The sequence below is a fragment of the Myotis yumanensis genome, unplaced genomic scaffold, assembly GCF_028538775.1.
Source record: "Myotis yumanensis isolate MYYU_CA2020_CCGP unplaced genomic scaffold, mMyoYum1.0.hap1 SCAF_4, whole genome shotgun sequence".
In the NCBI taxonomy this organism is placed as follows: Eukaryota; Metazoa; Chordata; class Mammalia; order Chiroptera; family Vespertilionidae; genus Myotis; species Myotis yumanensis.
In genome coordinates, this window is record NW_027223755.1 from 58156611 (window position 1) to 58178572 (window position 21962).

At 38.1% G+C, this 21962-nt stretch overlaps 1 protein-coding gene across 1 annotated transcript in view; it reads right to left on the reverse strand.

Annotated features, from left to right (window-relative positions):
• SLCO6A1 (solute carrier organic anion transporter family member 6A1) overlaps positions 1 to 21962 on the reverse strand; it is an 81640-nt gene that overhangs the window by 9911 nt on the left and 49767 nt on the right. The window contains exons 8-11 of the mRNA XM_070413743.1: positions 15847 to 16042; positions 13948 to 14101; positions 6759 to 6946; positions 3612 to 3676 (exon numbers count right to left, since the gene is read on the reverse strand). Coding sequence (XP_070269844.1) covers positions 3612 to 3676; positions 6759 to 6946; positions 13948 to 14101; positions 15847 to 16042 — 603 coding nt within the window. The remainder of the gene's footprint in view (positions 1 to 3611; positions 3677 to 6758; positions 6947 to 13947; positions 14102 to 15846; positions 16043 to 21962) is intronic.

Sequence of the window (21962 nt, forward strand, 5' to 3'; positions counted from 1 at the left end):
GGCTCCCTGGCTGCCAGAGGGATCTCTGATTGCCAGCTCAGGTCCAATCCCCCGAGGAGCGGGCCTAAGCCAGCAGGTGGTCATCCCCCAAGGGGTCCCAGACTGTGAGAGGGCACAGGCTGGGCTGACGGATGCCCCCCCCCAGTGTAGAAATTTTTGTGCACCGGGCCTCTAGTATATATATATAGTTATTATCACTGTAAACATAACATTTTGAATTATCTAGGAATTGGTCCTGGATAATAACATAAATAGTCTAAGAATTTACTTATAGATAATATTGTTAATAATTAAAATCAATGTGTTTTTGAAAACTCCTTATCCCTGTAAGCAGGGGTCCTCAAACTTTTTAAACAGGGGGCCAGTTCACTGTCCCTCAGACCGTTGGAGGGCCGGACTATACTTTAAAAAAAAACTATGAACAAATTCCTATGCACACTGCACATATCTTATTTTGAAGTAAAAAAACAAAATGGGAATAAATACAATATTTGTATTTGCATGTGGCCCACAGGCCGTAGTTTGAGGACTCCTGCCTGTAAGTATAAAAAATTGGTAGATTTGCATCTTTTCATGATGGTGTGTGCCTGTTGTCATTTAGTTGGCATCTCAAAATTGTTGTGAATTTTTGAGTGAAATATTTAAGAGAAAGGTATTTTAAACATAGATACTAAATATTGATTTTAAGAACTAATGTCAGAAATCCCGGTCTCAGTTGAGTGCTGTCATGCTGCATATAATGGCTCAAGGTAAAAAATCTTAGGCCTACTATGCTTTTCCTCTATTTCCCATAATAATTTTCTAATCCATGATAAATCTTTGTAATCCTAACTCCAATCATATATTGGATGTGTTGATTTTTGTCTCTACGACAACCCCAGAATCCAATTTAATGTGAATATGATTTATATTTTAGCGAGAACCTCCATTTCCGTTTTTTCTACAATATATTCTAATTACTAGAGGCCCGGTGCACAAAAATTTGTGCACTGGTGTGTGTGGGGGGAGTCCCTCAGCCCGATCTGTGCCCTCTCACAGTCTGAGACCCCTTGGGAGATAATCACCTGCTGGCTTAGGCCCGCTCCCTGGGTCACAGATGACAGGCCCGGATCCCGCACTGGGACGGGCTGTGGAGTGCGCTGCCCCGCCCCCACCACCCCGAGTTGCAGATGGTAGGCCCGGATCCCGCGCTGGGGCAGGCAGCGGAGCATGCTGCCCCGCCCCGCCGCCCTGGGCCGCACACAGGAGGCCCGGATGGTGGCGGGCGGGCAGCGGCTCGTGCTGTGCCACCCCACCTGCAGTATGCAAACTTAATGGCCATCTTTGTTGGGTTAATTTGCATACTCTCCCGATTGGCTGATGGGTGTAGCAAAGGTATGGTCAATTAGCATCTTTGTCTTTTATTAGTGTAGATTATTCCCCCCTCCAGCAGCAGAAATATATTTTAAATGTAAATCAGATAATATCTATCCACAGCCTGAAATTCTCTGATGGCAAAGCCCTATCTAGAGACGGTCTATATCTGAAATATCACTTTATCCTACCCACTCCCATTCAAAAATGCATGTTTCACTGGCTTCTCTTCTGTCTATGCAGTTGCTGTTTGTTATGCTCCCTCTTCCATTACAAACCTGTCCTTGTCTAGTGGACCATTGTTCACTATAAAAATATCCTCTATTTTCCCCCAATTAAAGCTCATTTTAACCCTGCCTACTGATGTAGCTATAGAATGATTTCTCTGATCCACATCAGAGCCACACTTAAATTTTTCTACATTCTTGACTTCATTTATCATGTCTTTCAGTCTTCAGTCCAATCTTGTTTCCTTACCCCACCAATTTTTTCAATCAACTTCTTGAATAGAGATCCTAATATAGTAATGAAGTGGATTTGAAAGCTAGTTTTTGCTATTTTAAGAAAGCCTGGAGTACAGAGTACATTACCCTCAGCAAAACTAATTTGTACTTTGGATACAACTCCTTAAAAATATCAGATTCAGTGACTCTGCTAATGAAATGCTTAAAAGCACTAGTCTAAGTTATTGACTTTCCAAATATAAAGCAATGGATAATTACTATGCTTATGTGTTTTATTTCAGCTTACCAAACCAATTGTATGAGCCTGATGAACATACTTCTGATCAAACAGATGATCTCTCCTAATCTACACTAATAAAAGACAAAGATGCTAATTGACCATACCTTTGCCATGCCCCAAGCCACACCAACCAGCCAATCAGAGTAATTATATGCAAATTAACCCAGCCAACATGGCGGCCAGCAGCCACGGAGCTGGAGCAAGTAGGAGGCTTGGTTTCCCAGGGAATGGAGGAAGCCAAGCTTCTCGCCTGTCCTGAGCTGGGTGTGGCCTCCGCTCATGGCAACAAAGTTTCAATTATAGAAGACAAATAAATCCCAGATAACTGCTTCCAGCCAGCCTCCACTGGGAGCTTGGGTGGCTGGGGGGCTTGGCCAGCCTGCAAACAGCCATCAGTCCCTCACCTGGACTGGCCAGGTACCCCAGCAAGGCACCCCCACCCTGAAGGGGGTGTGGCCAGCCTGAAAATGGCTTTCAGCCCCTCACCCAGGCTGGCCAGGCACCCCAGTGGGGACCCCCACCCTGAAGGGGCTGTGGCCAGCCTGAAAACAGCCAACAGACACTCACCCAGGCTGGCCACACCCTCATGGGGTGAGGGTCCCCACTGGGGGGCTTGGCCAGCCTGAAAACTGGCATCAGCCACTTACCCGGACTGGCCAGGCACCCCAGCAAGGCACCCCCACCCTGAAGGGGGTGTGGCCAGCCTGAAAATGGCTCTCAGCCCCTCACCCAGACTGGCCAGGCACCCCAGTGGGGACCCCCACACTGAAGGGGCTGTGGCCAGCCTGGAAACAGACATCAGCCCCTCACCCAGGCTGGCCAAGCACTCCTATATAATAAAAGGGTAATATGCAAATTGACCCTAACAGCAGAATGACTGGGAATGACTGGTCACTATGACACACACTGACCACCAGGCGGCAGATGCTCAATGCAGGAGCTGCCCCCTGGTGGTCAGTGCACTCCCATAGGGGGAGCTCTGCTCAGCCACAAGCCAGGCTGCCAGCTGCCAGTACAGCAGTGGTAGTGGGAGCCTCTCCTTCCTCCTTAGCAGCGCTAAGGATGTCTGCCTGCAGCTTAGGCCTGCTCCTCGCTGGCAAGTAGACATCCCCTGAGGCCTCCCGGGCTGCCAGAGGGATGTCTGACTGCCAGCTTAGGTCCAATTCCCCAGGGAGCAGGCCTAAGCCATCAGGTGGTCAGCCCCCGAGGGGTCCCAGACTGTGAGAAGGCACAGGCCGGGCTAAGGGACCTCCCCCCCCCCTCCGAGTGCAGAAATTTTTGTGCACCGGGCCTCTACTTGAATATAATATTAGTGCATATTTTATGTGACAGGATGGGTTATATTATCTTTTTACATTGTGTTGTCTCCGAATATCTACAAAGCAACTCCCCCATTCACTTGCTTTGCTGTTTGCCATTATTATCTGTTTGAAATTGTAAGTGTACATGTAAACATACAGATACATGAAAATATGAACATTTCAGTGCAATAATAAATTGCTAAAAGTTCATACCAAAAGTTCTCACAATCATATAGGTCAAACCAAAGGCCAGAGAACGTTGTTTGTCAGGTACAGTCCTGCAACCAAATAGCAATATTATTAAAACTCTTTTTATTAGCTACAGAGAATGTTTTCTAGATTCAAGGTTAACTTTTTCCTGTGTATGAATTAAACTAATAATCTTTGGCCAATTAACGGAGTATGATCTGCTTCAATTAAAGAATTACAACTCCTCCCATTTCTCCATATCCTGCCCCTTGCCAACCAATTCCAAATATTTTGCTCTTCACAAGAAGGAAGCAGTTATGGCCCAACTCCCTGCCCCAGCATCCCGAAAAAAAAATCATAGTTTCCCCACTTCTCTTTCTTCATTCTTTGCCACACACCCATTGTTTTATTTCCTTATTATTTTTTTTTTGAAATATGTTTTCTTTCCACGCACCCACCCTCCCCCAGCCTTCTTTTAGAGATTCCTCACTCTGTTTCACGCTTCTGTGTTTCTGGATGAATTCTGTTTACCACTTTATTTTGTTAATTACATTCCACATATGAGTGAGATCATATAAGACTTGTCTTTCTCTGACTGGCTTATTTTACTTAGCATAATACTCTCCAGGTCCCTCTATGAGGTCTCAATGGGTAAGAGATTCTTCTTTTTTACTTCTGCATAGTGTTCCATGGTATACATGTACCACAGCTTTTTCATCCACTCATTTAATGATGGGCACTTGGGCTGTTTCCGGATCTTAGCTATTGTTAATTGTGCTGCTATGAACATAGGGGTGCATAATTCTTTCTGATTGGTGTTTCAGGTTTCTTAGGATATATTCCCAGAAGTTGGATCACTGGGTCAAATGGGAGTTTCATTTTTAATTTTTTGAGGGAACTCCATACTGTTTTCCATACTGGCTGCACCAGTCTGCATTCCCACCAGAGGCATAGAAGCATAGAACAGACTGGGAAATCTCAGAGGGAAGGCAGGAGAGGGTGGTTGGGTGGAAAGAGATCAACCAAAGTACTTCAATGCATATATGTATAACCCATGGACACAGACAACAGGGAAGGTGAAGGCCTGGGGTGGGGGTGGGGACAGGATATAAAGGATCAATGGGGGGTGGGAGGAGGAGGACATATGTAATACTTTGTACAATGAAGATTTAGTTTTTTAAAAGTCTAAAAAATAAGAAGAGGGGAGAGGTGGGAGTGGGCTGGAAAAGGTTAATGGGGAATAAAGGAAGAGCTATGTAATACTTTCAACAATAAAGATTTTTTTAAAAAGAAAAATAAATAAAAATAAGAAGAAGAAATAGGACTTGTATGCATGCATATAAGCATAACCAGTGGACACAAGACAATGGGGTGTAGGGGCGGCTGGGGGAAGGTCAAGGGGAAAAAAAAAGAAACATGTAATACTCTTTGTAATACCTTAAGCAATAAAACAAAATTTTAAAAAAAGTAGAAATAAAATAAAATTATATCCTAAGTTCTTTCCTCTTTTACAGTTTTCCCTCTTGCATCACCTTCCACACTATTTTCAAGGTATTCTATCTAAAATGCATATTTGAAAAATTAACAAATAATATGCATATTTGGTCACTTTTACTTCTGAAGTTTATTGTCAATGACTTCCAGGTATACACAGGATAACATCATTCACATTAATATGGCAAAGAAAACCAACCATTATTAGGCCCTTAGGAAGCTCAAATCTCCTTGTCCCATTTCACCATCATACTACTCCTATCATAACAAAACTCCTTGCCCACATATTTTATGCATTTTGCCTCTACTTTCACTGCTCACTTTTCCTGTTGAAAACTTGTCCCAAGTCCGCTTACATTATGAGAAATCACTTATCTTCATAACTTAGTTAAAGTGCCATATCTTCTGTAAGTTTTCTAAATTTTCCTAGGTAAAAATTACCATTTTCTTCACTTTGTTCTGGGTTAGATTTACAAGCTTTAAGCAAGGCACCTCTAACTATACAATCTACTTCTTTTTAAATGTTTTTCTCCCCCTATTCAACTCTAATCAACTTAATGTCACTGTTCATATCTTATTGGTCCTTATAGTTTCAGTGCCAGACATATGTATGTATAAGTAATAAAAAAGCTGCTCCCTATATTTTTACGTCCAGGTTTCGTCTCCCATTTAAGTTGCAAGCTCATTGCCCTGGCCCAGTAGCTCAGTTGGTTAGAGTGTTGTCCTGATAAGCCAAGGTATCAGGTTTGATCATGGGTTAGGGCACATACAAGAATCAACCAATGAATGCATGAATAAGTGGAAAGCATCTCTCTCTCTCTCTCCAATTTATATTAAATTTTTTTAAAATTGTAAGTTCATTAAAAGCAGAGACCACATGTGCCCAATTCAGATTTTATTTCTGCACATATTTATTCATGTTCTCTAGTCTACTTTCTTAGGGGGCAAAAAAATTGCTCCCCATGACTTAAATTTTTATGTTAGCCCCTGGGAAAAAATAAATTTAAAATAATGACCCATTTTTCTGTTACTGTGATAAAAATATTGTATTGTCTATTTTATATATGCTGGGAAAACAAAGGAATAACAATGTTATTTTAATAAATATATGCAGCAAAATTCTAAAAATTGTGTCCCTTTGTTGATAATACTGATGTTTTCTCATAGTTAAACTGGCTAATAGAGAAGTAAATATTTAATAAGTATCTATAACCAATGACTCAACATCATAATTTGATCTGTGTTATAATTAAGAACTTTCCTATATTTGTGAATTTTCAAGGTGTGGTAAATTAAGTATTTAAATTTAGTTTTGTTTTAGGATAAAGCTAAACTAAATGGGTTATCTATAGACTATGCAAATACATTAGATAAAGAATTAGACATACACATAAATTTTGATGATGTAACAATTTGCCTATAAATGAATTTTCCATGTTAAATTAAAGTTAATTACTTAATTTGAACTAAATTTGATATCAATGGGCTTTATGCAAATAAATTAGCTAAAATAGAGAATTAAACATGCACATTAATTTGGACAATGTAAGAATTTCCCCTCTAGCAGTTCCTACAGTGAAACAAAAGAGTAAACCATTTACTACAATATTGTAAAGCTTCCTAAAATTGTCTTCTTATATACTAAAAAACAATTAGTATGAATAATAATATACATACCGAAGGATGGTCAGCATGTTCGGTATAACAGAAAAACAAGCAAATACAATCGTAGAAAAGACAAAAACAATGAACATAGGTAATTTATAGCAATTTGATACACATGTCCCAGCGTTGGCATCAACAAAATCACCTTGCTCATCTGAAATTGCTATTCCTTCATCAATGCAAGAACAATGGAAATATGTCTATGATAAATAAGATGGAAAATTATCTCTTAGAAATATAATCATAAAGCAAAAACTTATTACTGTAAAATAAAACCAATCAATAACAACATGGAGACTAGCCAGTTGTATCAGTAAATGCCCTTACATTAAATCTGCCAGTCATCATTTAGAAATGAAACATTAATGACATGTCCAAGCTATTTTACCTAGCGAAGACTCGTGTGTGTGTGTGTGTGTGTGTGTGTGTGTATGTAATTATTGTTAGGGAAAATTCTATTAATTTAAGAAATTCCACCAAAAATATTTACACCTAATTGCACAAATAATTTTTGGAGAACTATGTAAATTGAGGGCAATTAAGTATAATGTAATAAAATTGAACTTTAGCTGAGATTGGAAATATGGACAGTTACCCAACTGTGGAAGGTTTTGGGACTATACTGCAAAGATAAGGCTTTATTTTGTATGTAATGATGGCAGGGCTATTATCTATTCAGCAGAGTAGGCCTTGTTTAGGGCAGTAATACATTAAGGACACATACAACTGTTGTAATTCTAGTGTCTTTTAAAATTTTTTAAATGAATATAATAATAATGAATCCAGCCTGGATCATATTTGTCTTCATACTAATACAGGTATACACTGATTTTTAAAAATTAATTTAATTAAATTTTTCTTTTTGCTTATAAAGGCAAAGTACCTAGGGCCAATGAAAGTCACAATATATCCCTAAGTGGGAGGCAATGAAAATTTGGGGTAGTAGTGGTAGGGTTGATAATTCAAGAAAGATGAAAAAGTGATATTTCTAAGAACTAAACAGAGTTTGAAGATACAGAGATCAGTTAGCAATTTACTAATCTATTTAAAATATTCTAGTTTAAAAAATTATCATAAATTCAACAGAAATATGGTACTAGGTTACTAGTGAAGGTATAAGAGGTAAGAAAATTGACTTGAATCAATGAAAAATAAATTTAAAAAATAAATTAATTAATTTTAAAAAATGACTTGAATCTGATTGATTCATAAAATGATGCTCCAAAAATCATCTCAGTTTATTTGTAGGAGTTACTAAGTAGTTACTAAGTATGCTTTAAAAAAAAGGAAAGAGAAAGAGAGAAAGAAAAGAAATATCCAAACTGCCAAGTTATTCATTCCACCATATTTTTTTAGTGCTTCTGTACTAAATACTAAACATCATTCTAGGTGTTGTGAAAACACACTAAACAATACAATAGAAAGTAAGGGCTCCTAGGGGTAAACTTATCATAATGAGTGACTACCTCAATGACTCAATATAAACTGAGCAGAGATTTGAAGAAGGTAAGGGAAGGAACCATTGGTTATCTGAAAAAAGTACATCCCAGGTAGGAAAACAAAATCATGCTTAAGAAAAGCAAGGAGGAAAATGTGGCTAAAGCAGAGCTAACATGAAGTAAACTGAAGAGAAAATAAAATTGGAGTAGTGAGAGGAGATTCGATTATACACATTTATTATATAGGACTAGAGGACTGATTATATAAAAACTGATAAATAATTACAAGACAAATTTAAGAACTTTGGTTTTTAAACTTAGTAATGTGAAACCATTGGAGGAATATATGTATAAATCAGAGGCCTGGTGCACGAAAATTCGTCCACTCAGCAGGGGGAGGGGTCCTTCAGCCTGGCCTGCACCTTCTCACAGTCCTGGAGCCCTCAGAGGATGTCCAACTGACAGCTTAGGTCTGCTCCCTGGGGTCTAAGCTGCAGTCTGGCCTCCCTCTGCAGGAGGCGACCAGGTAGGCTGATCAGGGAACAGCGTGGCCGGTGAGTGGCCGGCCCCACCCCCCCCAGGTGCCTCTCCGCCGCTGCTGGTCACCACTGCCCCCTGATCACTATCCCCTCCCTCTGCCTGCTGGCACACACCTTGGCTGACCTGGTGCTGCCTGCTCGCCGGCCCCACCCCCTGTCAACCAGTCATTCCGCTGTTTGGTCGATTTGCATATTACACTTTTATTATATAGGACTAGAGGCCTAATGCACAAAATTCATGCAAGAGTAGGCCTTCCTTCCCCTGGCTGCTGGCACCAGCTTCCCTCTGGCATCCGGGACCCAGGCTTCCCTCTGGCCACTGGCACCTGGGACCCAGGCTTCCTTCCAGCTGCCAGCAGGCACCCAAAACCCAGCTTCCGTCGCAGCCCCAGCTTCATCCGGAAGGACATCTGGTCTAATTAGCATATTAGACTTTTATTATTATAGATGATATTTTAAAATGTTACTTAGCTATTATATTGAGACTACTGGTCTCATCTATGATTGTTTAAGATGAAAGCAGAGACAATAGTTAAAAATCTCTTGAATCAAGCCCTAGCCAGTTTGGCTTGGTCGATAGAGTATCGGCCTGCAGACTGAAGGGTACCGGGTTCGATTCCAGTCAAGGGCACATGCCCAGGTTGCAGGCTTGATTCCCAGTGGGGGCGTTCAGGAGGCAGCTAATCAATGATTGTCTCTCATCATTGATGTCTCTCTCTCTCTCTCTCTCTCTCTCTCTCTCTCTCTCTCCGAGGAACAGCAGCCTCATGAGCAGCCTGCCCCTATTTGAATGGATTTTCTGAAGGGTTTTAGAGTAGAAGTGTTTATCAAAAGGAGAAAGTCATGTGGAGGCTTCCCTGAAAGAAACTAAGACCTTCTGTCCAGAGAGGCCATTAGTCCGTGGTTCAGAGAGAGAACCAAAACAATAAACACAACTTCACTGTTTTTCACCATCTTTCTGATTTTTCCACTAGAACTCATTTTTTTAATCCAGTCAGAAGCTGGAAGGCAAAAGAGCTGTCATCCTATAGATCAGTCTCCTGGAACAATGAGGAGGGTAAAGAAAGATGAAAAGTAGATGTGGATGTCAGACATAAGATATCTAGTACAACAAACGGTTGGAGGCTATAGAATTTAGGCTGACTAAGGGCAGAAGTGAAAATATGAAGAAGGGTTAGTGAACAGATTATAGAATCACAAGATATCAGGCTCTGGGAGGATCAAAGAACTATGGAATTATATTCAAAGAGATATAACTAAAATGCCAAAAGTTATATCAAAATGAAATAGTAAAATATATTTAATTCAAACAATAAAAAGGAAGGTAGGTCTTTTTAAAAATACATTTTTATTGATTTCAGAGAGGAAGAGAGGGAGGGAGAGATAGAAACATCAATGATGAGAGGGAATCATTGATTGATTGCCTGCATGCCCCACACTGGAGATCGAGCCTGCAACCTGGGCATGTGCCCTGACCAAGAATCAAACCATGACCTCTTCATTTATAGGTTAACACTCAACCACTGAGCCACACTCGTGATCAGGAAGCTAGCTATATCTTAACCCACCATGGCAATAATTATAATAAATGTCAACACTCTAAAAACTCCAATTAAAAGACAGATTAACAAAATTGAAGAAAAAGCAAAACCACATTATATGCTGGCTCCAAGAGACACTTTACACATAAAGACACAAATATTTGAAAAATAAAATGATAGAAGTAAGATGCACCATGGAAACAATCAGCAAGAAAAAGCTGGAGTGACTATTTAATATATAAAATTTATTTATTACTTAAAGACAAGAGTATTACCAGAGACGGAAAAAGAGATTTTATAAAGATAAAAGGAACAATTAGATGTGACAATTATCAAAAATTATGCACATAATAGCACAGCCTGAAAATACATGAAGCCAAATAATAATTATATTAGGAGATATTTTTCATACACACCATTCAGGATTTAATATAATATTACAAGGCTTGCAAACTGATAAGAATATTTAGCTTAAAAGTAAGAGAGAAACAAATATAAGTAGACTCAGAGTTGATCTAGATAGTGGACTTAATAGCAAGAACTTTAAAATCACTCTGAATTTTTTTAAATGGAGTAGTGAGAGGACCAGTGGATAAAATATCTTAAACGATGTGAAATTTAACAGGATTTGGATTCTACAAAGACATAAATGTTAGAACGGAAAAATACGATGAATAAACTTAGAACCTCTTACTGGGCTTAAAAGTAGATACTGGAGAATAGAGAATGCGACAAGTCAACAGAAAGTATCTACATTTAAACAAACAGCTGAAAGGAGATGGAAAAATAGAGAAAAGAACAAAAGAGTATTGGACTCAGTGGAAAGGTCTGTTTGTAGTCTCTGGTAGGCAGAATTCTAAGATGCACCTAAATTTCCCACCCTCCCACTTAGGACCGCGGCTTAAGCTGGGGGCCGAGGTGGTTAGGAGTAATCAGGCGGCAGGGGGGCAAAGTAGGGGCAATCAGGCCGACAAGGGGGCAAGGTAGGGACTATCAGGCTGGCAGGGGGGCAGTCAGAGGCAATCAGGCCACAGGCAGGCAGAGGTAGTTATGGGCAATCAGGCAGGCAGGCAGAGCGGTTAGTGGCAATCAGGCAGGCAGGCAGGCAAGCAGTTAGGAGCCAGCAGTGCCGGAATCAAGAGGAATGTCCATCTGCTGATTTAGTCAGACATCCCCCGAGGGGTCTCAGATTAGAGAGGGTGCAGACCAGGCTTCTAGTTTTATAATAATAGCTATATCAGCTGCTGAAAAGAACTAGCCCCAATGATAAAATCAAGAAAACACAAGATTTCTTTTACATCTATGTAAGGAAATTTCAAGATCTTTGGTGGCATAGATAAGAAGAATACATATGGGTCTCAATGAGGCAAAAATGCTCAGGAATAATATCAATATGAAGGAGATATATCTATTTTCAGTTTTAGTAAAGCTGTGAATTTTCTATAGAAAATGAGAAATATTCAGAGGTATAGTATGTTCACCATTCCTTTGCAAATTTTTGCATAAGTGCAATTAGAGAGCATCCAATTCTAACTCATGTTGACCCTGATCAAGTTTTGAAAATGAACAATTAATCAGAATTATTTCTAAGTTGACATATTTTCATTGAAAAAATACTTTCCAGAGGGAATTCCATTAACATCATTTAGATACTTGATCATTTTTGTATATGATGTTTCTTTTACTAGTATTTAATTTTGATTTTGTTTAAAATGATTTTTATTGGTATCAATTCTTTTCCCCTTTGAAATAATGCATATTTTATCCATTAATCAGTTGCATCCATATAAAATTGTACTAATCATAGCTTCTGCTATTGTCAGTTTTCCTTCAGAGCCATTATTTCTATCAAGGCTAAGGGTGTCCTGGGTAATTTTTGTTGTTGTTTTTTTGTTACTCCTCACTGGAAGATATTTTTCCATTCATCTTTAGGGAGAGTGGAAGAGAGAGGGAAAGACAGAGAGAAACATTGATGTGAGAGAAACACATCGATTGGTTGCCTCCTGCACATGCCCTGAACAGGGCCCAGGCTGGGGAGAAGCCTGCAACTGAGGTACATGCCCTCGACTGTATTCAACCCCAGAACCCTTTGGTCCACAGCCAATGCTCTATCCACTAAGACAAACCATCTAGGGCCTGGGTAATTTTGAAGAGATCTAATTTTTGTCAAAAAATTTTTATTCTGGGACCATTTAAGATCTTGCTCTCCAGCATGTGTCATCAATTTGACTTAAATAAAGTCTTATAAAAATTCTCAAAAATATTTTATTCTTCTTTCAATTTTTATTTAGTATCAAATGTTATCACACAGTTTGACTATTTTGTTGGTCATTTCTATCACTGTTATTCATTATGAATTATTCCTTAGAGAAATACAAGAAAATCATAAAAAATTTTTAATAAATACAAAAAAATCATTAAAAGCAATTCCCTCCCAAAAGAAAATGTTCTGTTTTATACTGTGGTAACAACATGAGCATTTACCAGTCATTTACTTATTTCAGACAAAAATGGAGGAGAGGAAGTAAGTGGAGTATAAAGTACATTTTCTATAAGTTAATAAATTGTTGAAGATGGGTGATTGGCATATAGGAATTTGTTAACTTTTCTATTACATTTAATGCTTTACACAGTAACATGTTTTAAAGGTTTAAAATATATAATGTAACATATAATAATTTTTAAAGGGTATGCAACCTTTTTATATTAGTCAATAAAAAACTGAAGATATATGAACCTTTACTAGTATAATAAAAGGGTAATATGCAAATCGACTGAATGGCAGAAGGACCGGTTGCTATGATGCGCACTGACCACCAGGAGGCAGGTGCTTAATATAGGAGCTGCCTCCTGGTGGTCAGTGCACTCCCACAGGGGGAGTGCCGTTCAGCCAGAAGCCTGGCTCATGGCTGGCGAGCATGGGGAGTGGGCCTAAGCCAGCAGTTAGACATCCCCTGAGGGCTCCCAGACTGTGAGAGGGCACAGGCCAGGCTGAGGGACTGCCCCTCCCCCCCAAGTGCATGAATTTCATGCAACGGGCCTCTAGTTAAATCATAAGCCATTGAAAGGTGATCATGAGGAACTAAAAGTTGGACAGGTATGCAAATACATTATAATGAAATGAGCTGTGTAATAGGGCAAAAAATATTGTTATGTATTACATAACTAATAAAGGACTTTACTGCTTAATAAGGGAGGTGGTATGATGTCTATATGTCAGGAAATACATGTCTCTGTTTCTCTCCCCTTTATAAAACTAGCCAGAGAAGGGAGAGAGAAACTGAATTTTTACAGCCTGAGTCCCTGCTGTTCTCCTTAAAGGGGAGAAGCTGAAGTTTCAGTCCATTACTTAGATAAAAGCTCATATATGCAACTTTGGATATAATAAAATGAAACTGGAGTCAAACAAGTAGCTGAGTGTTTAGCTGCTCTCCATGACAAAAATAAAATTGTCATAAGTTGGTGAAAGACCCAGGGAAATAAGGAATTCTGACAGAAATGGCCCCAAAAATGAACATATAGGGGAATTTTAAAATGAGACCTGATTCATGTAAATATCAAAGAACAAAAAGGGATAACAAATGATCAATTTTAAATTATGTGCAGTGCTGCCATAATGTAAACATCATCCACAAGCTCAACCCCTTACTGGAGAGAAAGAAGCATAACTCAAAATAATTACCTTCTCATTATCAAGTGTTTTAGATTTATTACAGCCTGCAAAGCAAGGAGAAAAATATCCAATATCGTCTCTTCCACATACAGCAAAATAAAATGAAGATGAGCATTTACAATGAGAATTGCAAGGGGCTGTCAGGTTTCCCAACTGCCCTGTTCTGTAGAAAAAGAGATTGAAAAAAAGGAGAAATATGTAATACTCTTTGTAATAATTTAAGCAATAAAAAATATATTAAAAAAAAGAAAAAGAGATTGAATGTAATTATAATGCCATGGTATATTTATTAATGTATATATACATCAAGATATCCACACCAACCCATACACAGTTGAAAGTCTACATAATAACTTAAGTTGACCCTCTGTATATGTGGATTCCCAACTTCAGATCAAAAATACTGTTTTCCATCCATGGTTGAGAATCAGCAGATGTGAAACCCAAGGACACAGAGGGCTGACTGCATGTATATTATTGAAAAAAATATACAGTCAGTGGTCCCACATAGTCAAACATGTTATGTTATTCAATATCTGGATACCCTGTGGGTCTATTCTATCATCTGTTTTGTCTCATGGATTTTTACCATGTCCTTGGCCTGCCTGGTAATTTTTTTAATGCAAATTTTTGCCAAAGATAATTTATAGCTCTATATATTATCTTTTGTGCAGAGCACTGGCTGTCTCTTTTTGCTGCTATGTAGAATGCTTGCTGGTCACATCAATCTAATTGGAGGACAAATTAACTCCTGGCTAGGCTATACTACTTTAGAAAGGCCCTCACTCATTGGTCTTAGCCTTTCATTGAGAACATGTGTTCACCAAAGTTCCTTCCCTAACACATTCTAAACTCACCAGCACATTAATCCCTTATGTAAAGAGAATTACAATACTGATAACATTTTTCTCTGCTTTTTACAAGATTCTGCTCAATTTCAGCCTCTTAGCTTCCTAATTGAGTGAAAACCCAATAGAGTGTTATTTCATTTGTCTAACTCTCTCTTCTCTCTGATATTCTGCCCTGCCCCATGCTCTTATTTTGGTCTCTTTAGAATCATAGGTCAAAAACTTGTGCTAATTTCTTGTCATATTACTAGATGCTTCTTGCCCGGATCCTGTGTCCAAACTCTCAGTTTCTCACTAATATACAGAGTTAGCAAATATCTTCAGAGAGGGGTGGGGTGGGAAGAAGAACTACAGAAGGTTGCTCCTCCTCTCAAAGGTTTGCCTTTCTCAGGATTTTGGCTTTTAAATTCTTAGCTGTCCAAGCAGCTTTAAACAAAATTTTAAAAGTTTTATACAGCTTTTCTAGTTACTAGTATTCTCAGTGAGAGCAATGGTCTGCCTTAAGCTAGTCCATTGTAGCTGGAAGTGGGAGTTTATTTTCATGTTTTCCTTGCTTAGTTCTTTGGTTTCCAGTTCCAGTTCTGTTCCTCTGTATTTAATGTCAATCTCTGCCAAGTTCTTTGAATTTTTGTATGTTTAGCTTAAAGGAGACATTACTCATGCATACTTTCAGATATACTTTAATTCTATTCTTTGACGTCTTTAAGAAGGCAGACATACCAACTCAGAAAACAAAGTAAGTCTTGCTTTGTACAGACAGTACTATTCTGCATTGCTAGCCACCTTAGGACAGAATTCTACTTATAGGTTCTGAATCATTTCAATGTGTTTTTCCTTTAGTATTTTATGAATGTATAAACAATCATGTAATAAACTATCATTGTTATGTTTCTGCCTTTAATATGAAAGGTAAAACTATGCTTTACTTTTTTTATATGTTCAATAATTCTAAGAATGATAAATATATAAATAAAAGTCAATGGATACATAATCTTTAATTGACTAAATAATACGTTGTTGAGTTTGGATGTAAATATCTAATATACAAAATTATATTTACCCGTTATAATCTTCAGTGATCCCAGCAAATGGCATTGGTTCACAGCGTACAAACATTGTAAGCATAACCAGTACAAGTGATATAGCAGATGTAACCATTGTAAAGCTCATACGGCCTTTACAATACATCTGTAACTTGGAAGCAATGACACCTCCCAGAAGCTGGCCAAAAGCACCTCCTGGAATTAAAACAAGTCCTAAAGGAAAAAAGGAGGAAGAGGAAACACAATTAAAAATAATCAACTAAAGGTATTACAGAAAATTCATACATTGATGCATTCCTCTCTGCTCTAAATATATAGCAAACATAGATTTAAATAAAAAGACAGAAAATTTGATACAGAAAGCATGATACACATCTCAACAAACCTGAACCTTAAAATTAATAAAAATTTGTCAATTTTGCTCCTATGGTAGTAATGACATCTAAGATAAACCCAAAACTTAATCCATGCAAACAGAAGATGAGAACTGTCTCACTGAGAGCTATTATTATATAGCTGCCTGGATTTATGGTTTTAGCAAGAGACATGCCCATAGTGACAAGAGTTCACAAACAGAGATTTGTTACCAAGTAGTAAACCAAGCCTCCCATTGCTTCTGGTTAATATCAACAATCTCACAATGAAGTAGGACTCAAGAATAACCATTCAGAGATATAGTTTTCTTTTTCAAGAAGCCTGAGGGATTAGAAAGAGGTAAGCACAAGAAGGAGGGAAAAGGAGCAGGAGGAGAAGAAATATAGTTACAAAAAAAAAAACTCAGATGAAGATAGCACAGTAATTTCATACACTGATATAATCTCCTCTGCACCAAACATATAGAAATGGTAGATTTAAATAGGAAAATAAATATAAGGTAAAAAAAAAAAATCCCCTTAACATCAGATTAAATTTATAGCATAGGATTATCTGACAGTCTTGTAAATAATTTTAAAATGCCCCAAAAGATTAATGACAGTATAACTTCAATAAAAATGAATTAGAATACAATCATAAGAGAAAGTAATAAAAAATAAGAGCAGGTGGATAAAAAAAGGACAAATGAGAAGCCTAGATATTTTAAAATGCAATTGTTAAAATAAAAATTCAAATCCCAGACCAGAGACATTTGAAACTGAATTAATAAATTGGAATAAAGCATTATGTTATTCATCCAGCATGTAACTTTTAAAAAAAGAGAGTGAGTCCAGCTGGTGTGGCTAGGTGGTTGAGCATCAACCTATGAACCAGAGGTCACCGTTTGATTCCAGGTCAAGGAACATGCCTGGGGTTACAGGCTCGGTCCCCAGTAGGGGGCATGTAGGAGGCAGTCGATCAATGATTCTCTCTCATCATTAAAGTTTCTATCTCTCTTTTCCTCTCCTTTCCTCTCTGAAATCAATTTAAAAATTGAAAAAAAAAAAAAAACAATGAAAGAAGAATAACTAAAATAAGCATTTAAAAGACAATGGGTACAGTGGAGAAATTTGATACACATGACCTCAGCAAAATGATGGTCAAATTCAAAAGCTATGGTAATAGTATGTACCACTGATATGATGTGATAAAAATGGCACATTATGTCTGGTTTTCCTTTCAAAACCCATAACTCCTGTCTAATCATGAGAAAAAATTAGACAATTTCCAATTGAAGGACATTCCAAAAAATAACTGACAAGCACTCCTCAAAACTGTCAAGGTCACCAAAAACGAGAGAAGTCTGAGAAGCTGTCATAACCAAGAGCAACTAAGGAGACATGAGAACTAAATCTAATATGGTATTCTGAGTGAGATCCTGGAACAGAAAAAGGATATTATGTGAAAGCATAAGAAAATATAAATAAATGTTGACTTTAGTTAGTAATATTAATATTGGTTTACTAAGCAAGATACCATGCTAATATAAGATAACAAAAGGGAACCTAGGTGTACATATATAGAAACTCTACGATCTTCAATTTTTTTTCTATAAATATAAAACAATTCAAAAAATAAAGTTTGCTTTAAAAGACATTGACAATTATATAAGAAGCTCCATAAAATATTTTACAGCAGTCATGAGAGATATAATGAAAGCGATACCAGAAAAACAATATTTGCAAAATTGTTACTAAGAATGAGAATTTTCCATAATTAAAGAAACATTAGTCTTAGGAATAAATGTACACTTCAACTGCTGAGGAGTAAAAAATGAATAATTAATTACATCTTGCATATAAAGAATTAAGCTAGAGAAATGCACATCAATACTAAAGTGAAAATTATGAAAAGCTTCCAGAGAGCATGTTATTTGCAAAATAATTACAATTATAGCTAGTTTTAAAAAAGGTAATATTAATAACCTAGACCCGTGGTGGGCAAACCGCAGCCCGAGAGCCACATGCAGCTCTTTGGCCCCTTGAGTGTGGCTCTTCCACAAAATACCACGTGGGGGCACAAACATACAGTGCGAATGAAACTTCGTGGCCCATGCGCAGAAGTTGGTATTTTGTGGAAGAGCCACACTCAAGGGGCCAAAGAGCCGCATGTGGCTTGCGAGCCGCGGTTTGCCAAGCTGCAGTTTGCCGACCACTGATCCTAGACCAAACACATATGAACGCACACACACACACACACACACACACACATGCTCCTGAAAAGTAGGGGTAGTGAACTGTCAGTGGGTAGTTAAAATCTCCTAACCTTGCCGAGACCGGTTTGGCTCAGTGGATACAGCGTCGGCCTGCGGACTGAAAGGTCCCAGGTTCGATTCCGGTCAAGGGCATGTACCTGGGTTGCGGGCACACCCCCAGTAGGAGATGTGTAGGAGGCAGCTGATCGGTGTTTCTCTCTCATCGATGTTTCTAACTATCTGTCTCTCTCCCTTCCTCTCTGTAAAAAATCAATAAAATATATTTAAAAAAAAAAAAAATCTCCTAACCTTAATGAGGGAGATAAAATGAAGAAAAGAGATGATTAATAAGCAAAAAATACAAATAAGTTAAAAATTACTTAAATAAATTAGAATTCACAATAATACTAAATAAATAAAATTAAACTATTAAAAAGACATTATTAAATTGGATATTTTAAATAAGCAAACTTTGAAAATAAGGTAAAAAATATGGATCATGAAAATGGATCATGGCAACATATAAAATAAATTATGTAAAAACGTCCCAGATTTCACTAAATTTAAAAATCCAAAAACAGCTGAAACTGGTTTGGCTCAGTGGACAGAGCATCGGCCTGGGGACTGAAAGGTCCCGGGTTCGATTCTGGTCAAGGGCATGTACCTGGGTTGTGGACACATCCCCAGTGGGAAGTGTGCAGGAGGCAGCTGATTGATGTTTCTATTTCTCTCCCTTCCTCTCTGTAAAAAATCAATAAAATATATTTTTTAAAAAAATCCAAAAACAAAGTAGTATTTTAATTCAATGTTTTCAAAATAGATTTGGCTTGTAACACTATTAAAGATGTTAAAAAATTAACTGCTTTGAACAATCAGTTATTTTAAAAGAGAAAGAAACACATATTTAGCAACTGAAAATCTCAGTAATTCATGTATTAAATAAAAATGTGATAATAAAAATTAAAAGTGATTAAAACTGAACAATAATAAAATTAGATTTGAATGTATAAGAGGCTATTAAAGAAATTCTGTAAATAATGATACCTCCATCATAAGGTTGGTAGGACAACTAAATAAATTAATATTTAAGTGCTTAGAATAATATCTAGTCACAGAGTAAACATTATATGAATGTTTGTTAAAAGGTAGACATTTATAGACAAATTCATTTATTGGTAAGCAAAAAAGTACAGAGTAGGGGCAACATTTTATCAAGAAAATTATGAGAATTTGAACTGAACCAGGAAACTTCATAGGGTAAGCAATAAGCCTAAAGGTAAGGAAGTCAAGAAGAAGCAAAACACGTTTTACCCCAGAATCACAGAAGTTAAGGGCAGTAGGTACCAACAAAAACAAGAGTGAATAAGAGTTATAAACAAGAGGAAGAATGGAAGTCTATATAAAAAGTTTGATCCTCAAAATTCCTATTCCCAAGTACATGGCATGTGCTTGACCAAGGAGAAGACTCTAGACTTATTCAGTTTGAGCTTGACAACCGTATATTTTGGAAAACAAAGCACATCTGTAATCAGAAAACTGAGAACCCAACTCAGACAAGAAAATATTGGCTGTCAGTCTTATTAGCCTAGGCAAGTGGTCGGCAAACTGGCTTGCGAGCCACATGCGGCTCTTTGGCCCCTTGAGTGTGGCTCTTCCACAAAATACCACGTGCAGGCGCGCATGTACAGTGTGATTGAAACTTTGTGGCCCATGAGCAGAAGTCGGTATTTTGTGGAAGAGCCACACTCAAGGGGCCAAAGAGCCGCATGTGGCTCTCGAGCCGCAGTTTGCAGACCACTGGCCTATGCCAGTGATTTTCAACCAGTATGCAGTGGCACACTGTTGTGCTGCAAGAGTTTTTAAAATATAAAATACTTGACTATTTAGTTAGGAGCACTGATCCCTTTTTTCCGTTAGATTGTCAAATTAAAAAATGACAACAGCCAACACAACAATAGCTGTCCAGTGTGAGTGAATCAAAATTAGACCTAAGGCCATGAAGACCTTTTTCTATGCCTTTATTATTTCAATAGAGGCCTGATGCATGAAATTTGTTCAAGAGTAGGCCTTCGCAGCCCCGGCTGCCTCGGCTGCCCTTGCAGCCCCGCTGGCTTTGTCTGGAAGGTCGTTTGGAAGGTTGTCCAGGCGGTCGTTCTGCCATTCAGCTGTTCGGCCATTTGGTTGATTTGCATATTACACTATTATTATTATAGATCATTCCATCTAGAATTTGTGTTTGTGTATGTAGTGAGGTAGAGGTCAAGATTTATCTTTTTTCATAAGAATATCTAATCGCCCTGACCGGTTTGGCTCAGTGGATAGAGCGTCAGCTTGCAGACTGAAGGGTCTCAGGTTCGATTCCAGTCAAGGGTATGTACCTTGGTTGCAGGCACATCCCCAGTGGGGGGTGTGCAGGAGGCAGCTGGTCGATGTTTCTCTCTCATCGATGTTTCTAACTCTCTATCCCTCTCCCTTCCTCTCTGTAAAAAATCAATAAAATATATATTTAAAAAAATATATCTAATTGATGTAATATCCCTAATATCTAATTAACTCAATTTTAAATATATTTTAAATTTATATTTTGAGGGCATACACATGTATAACTATATTACCTATCTCACTGGTTGACTCTTCTGACATTATAAATCATCTCTCTTTATACTAAGTAATGCCTCTTGCTTTGAAGAATACTATATTTAAAATTATTATAGTTATACTACTTTTTGTTTTGGTTAGTATTCATATAGTACAACTTTTTAGGTTCTTTGACTTTCAACCTTTTCATGTCTTCATATTTTAGCAGTGACTCTTGTAAGTAACATAGTGGATTTTCCCCCTCAATCTGACAATCTTTATTTATATACACACTAGAGGCCTGGTGTACAAATTTGTGCATGGGTGAGGTCTCTCAGCCTGGCTGGCATCGGGAGAGAGACCATGCAAGGTTGGCTGGCTGCGAGAGGTTGTCTGTGGGAGCACACTGACCACCAGGGGGCAGCGCCTGCGTTGAGCGTTGTCATAGTGACCAGTCAACCTGTCATTCGGATCGTCCAGTTGTAAAAGTTGCTTAGGCTTTTATATATATAGATAATTAACATTCTATTTATTGGGCAACAATTCTCCATTACCCTCTGATGCTATATATCCTGCAAGCAGAAGCACTGACTACTGTTTGTTCTATCCTTTCAAGGATCTTTGTATAGTGAACAGCCTTAGATAACAGAGGTAATGTCCTCCTCCAGAGTGAGGGCAGGTTTGCTTCCAGTTTTGGAAGACAGAGATAGCATCCCCTCTGGAACTAAGAGAAGACAGGTGTGCTGTCAAATATAATAAAAGTTACCAGCTCCCTCTGGATCAAAAGGCATGCATGATTACTATCCATTATAAAGTATTTGGGTTCCCTAAGCTCAGGGAATGCAATGCAATCCACTCCTGTAATGCACCCATGTGTGTGCAGATGTCACTGGCTCTCCTTCACATCATCCTGTGGGATTGGGGCTCAGAAAACTCACACACACACAC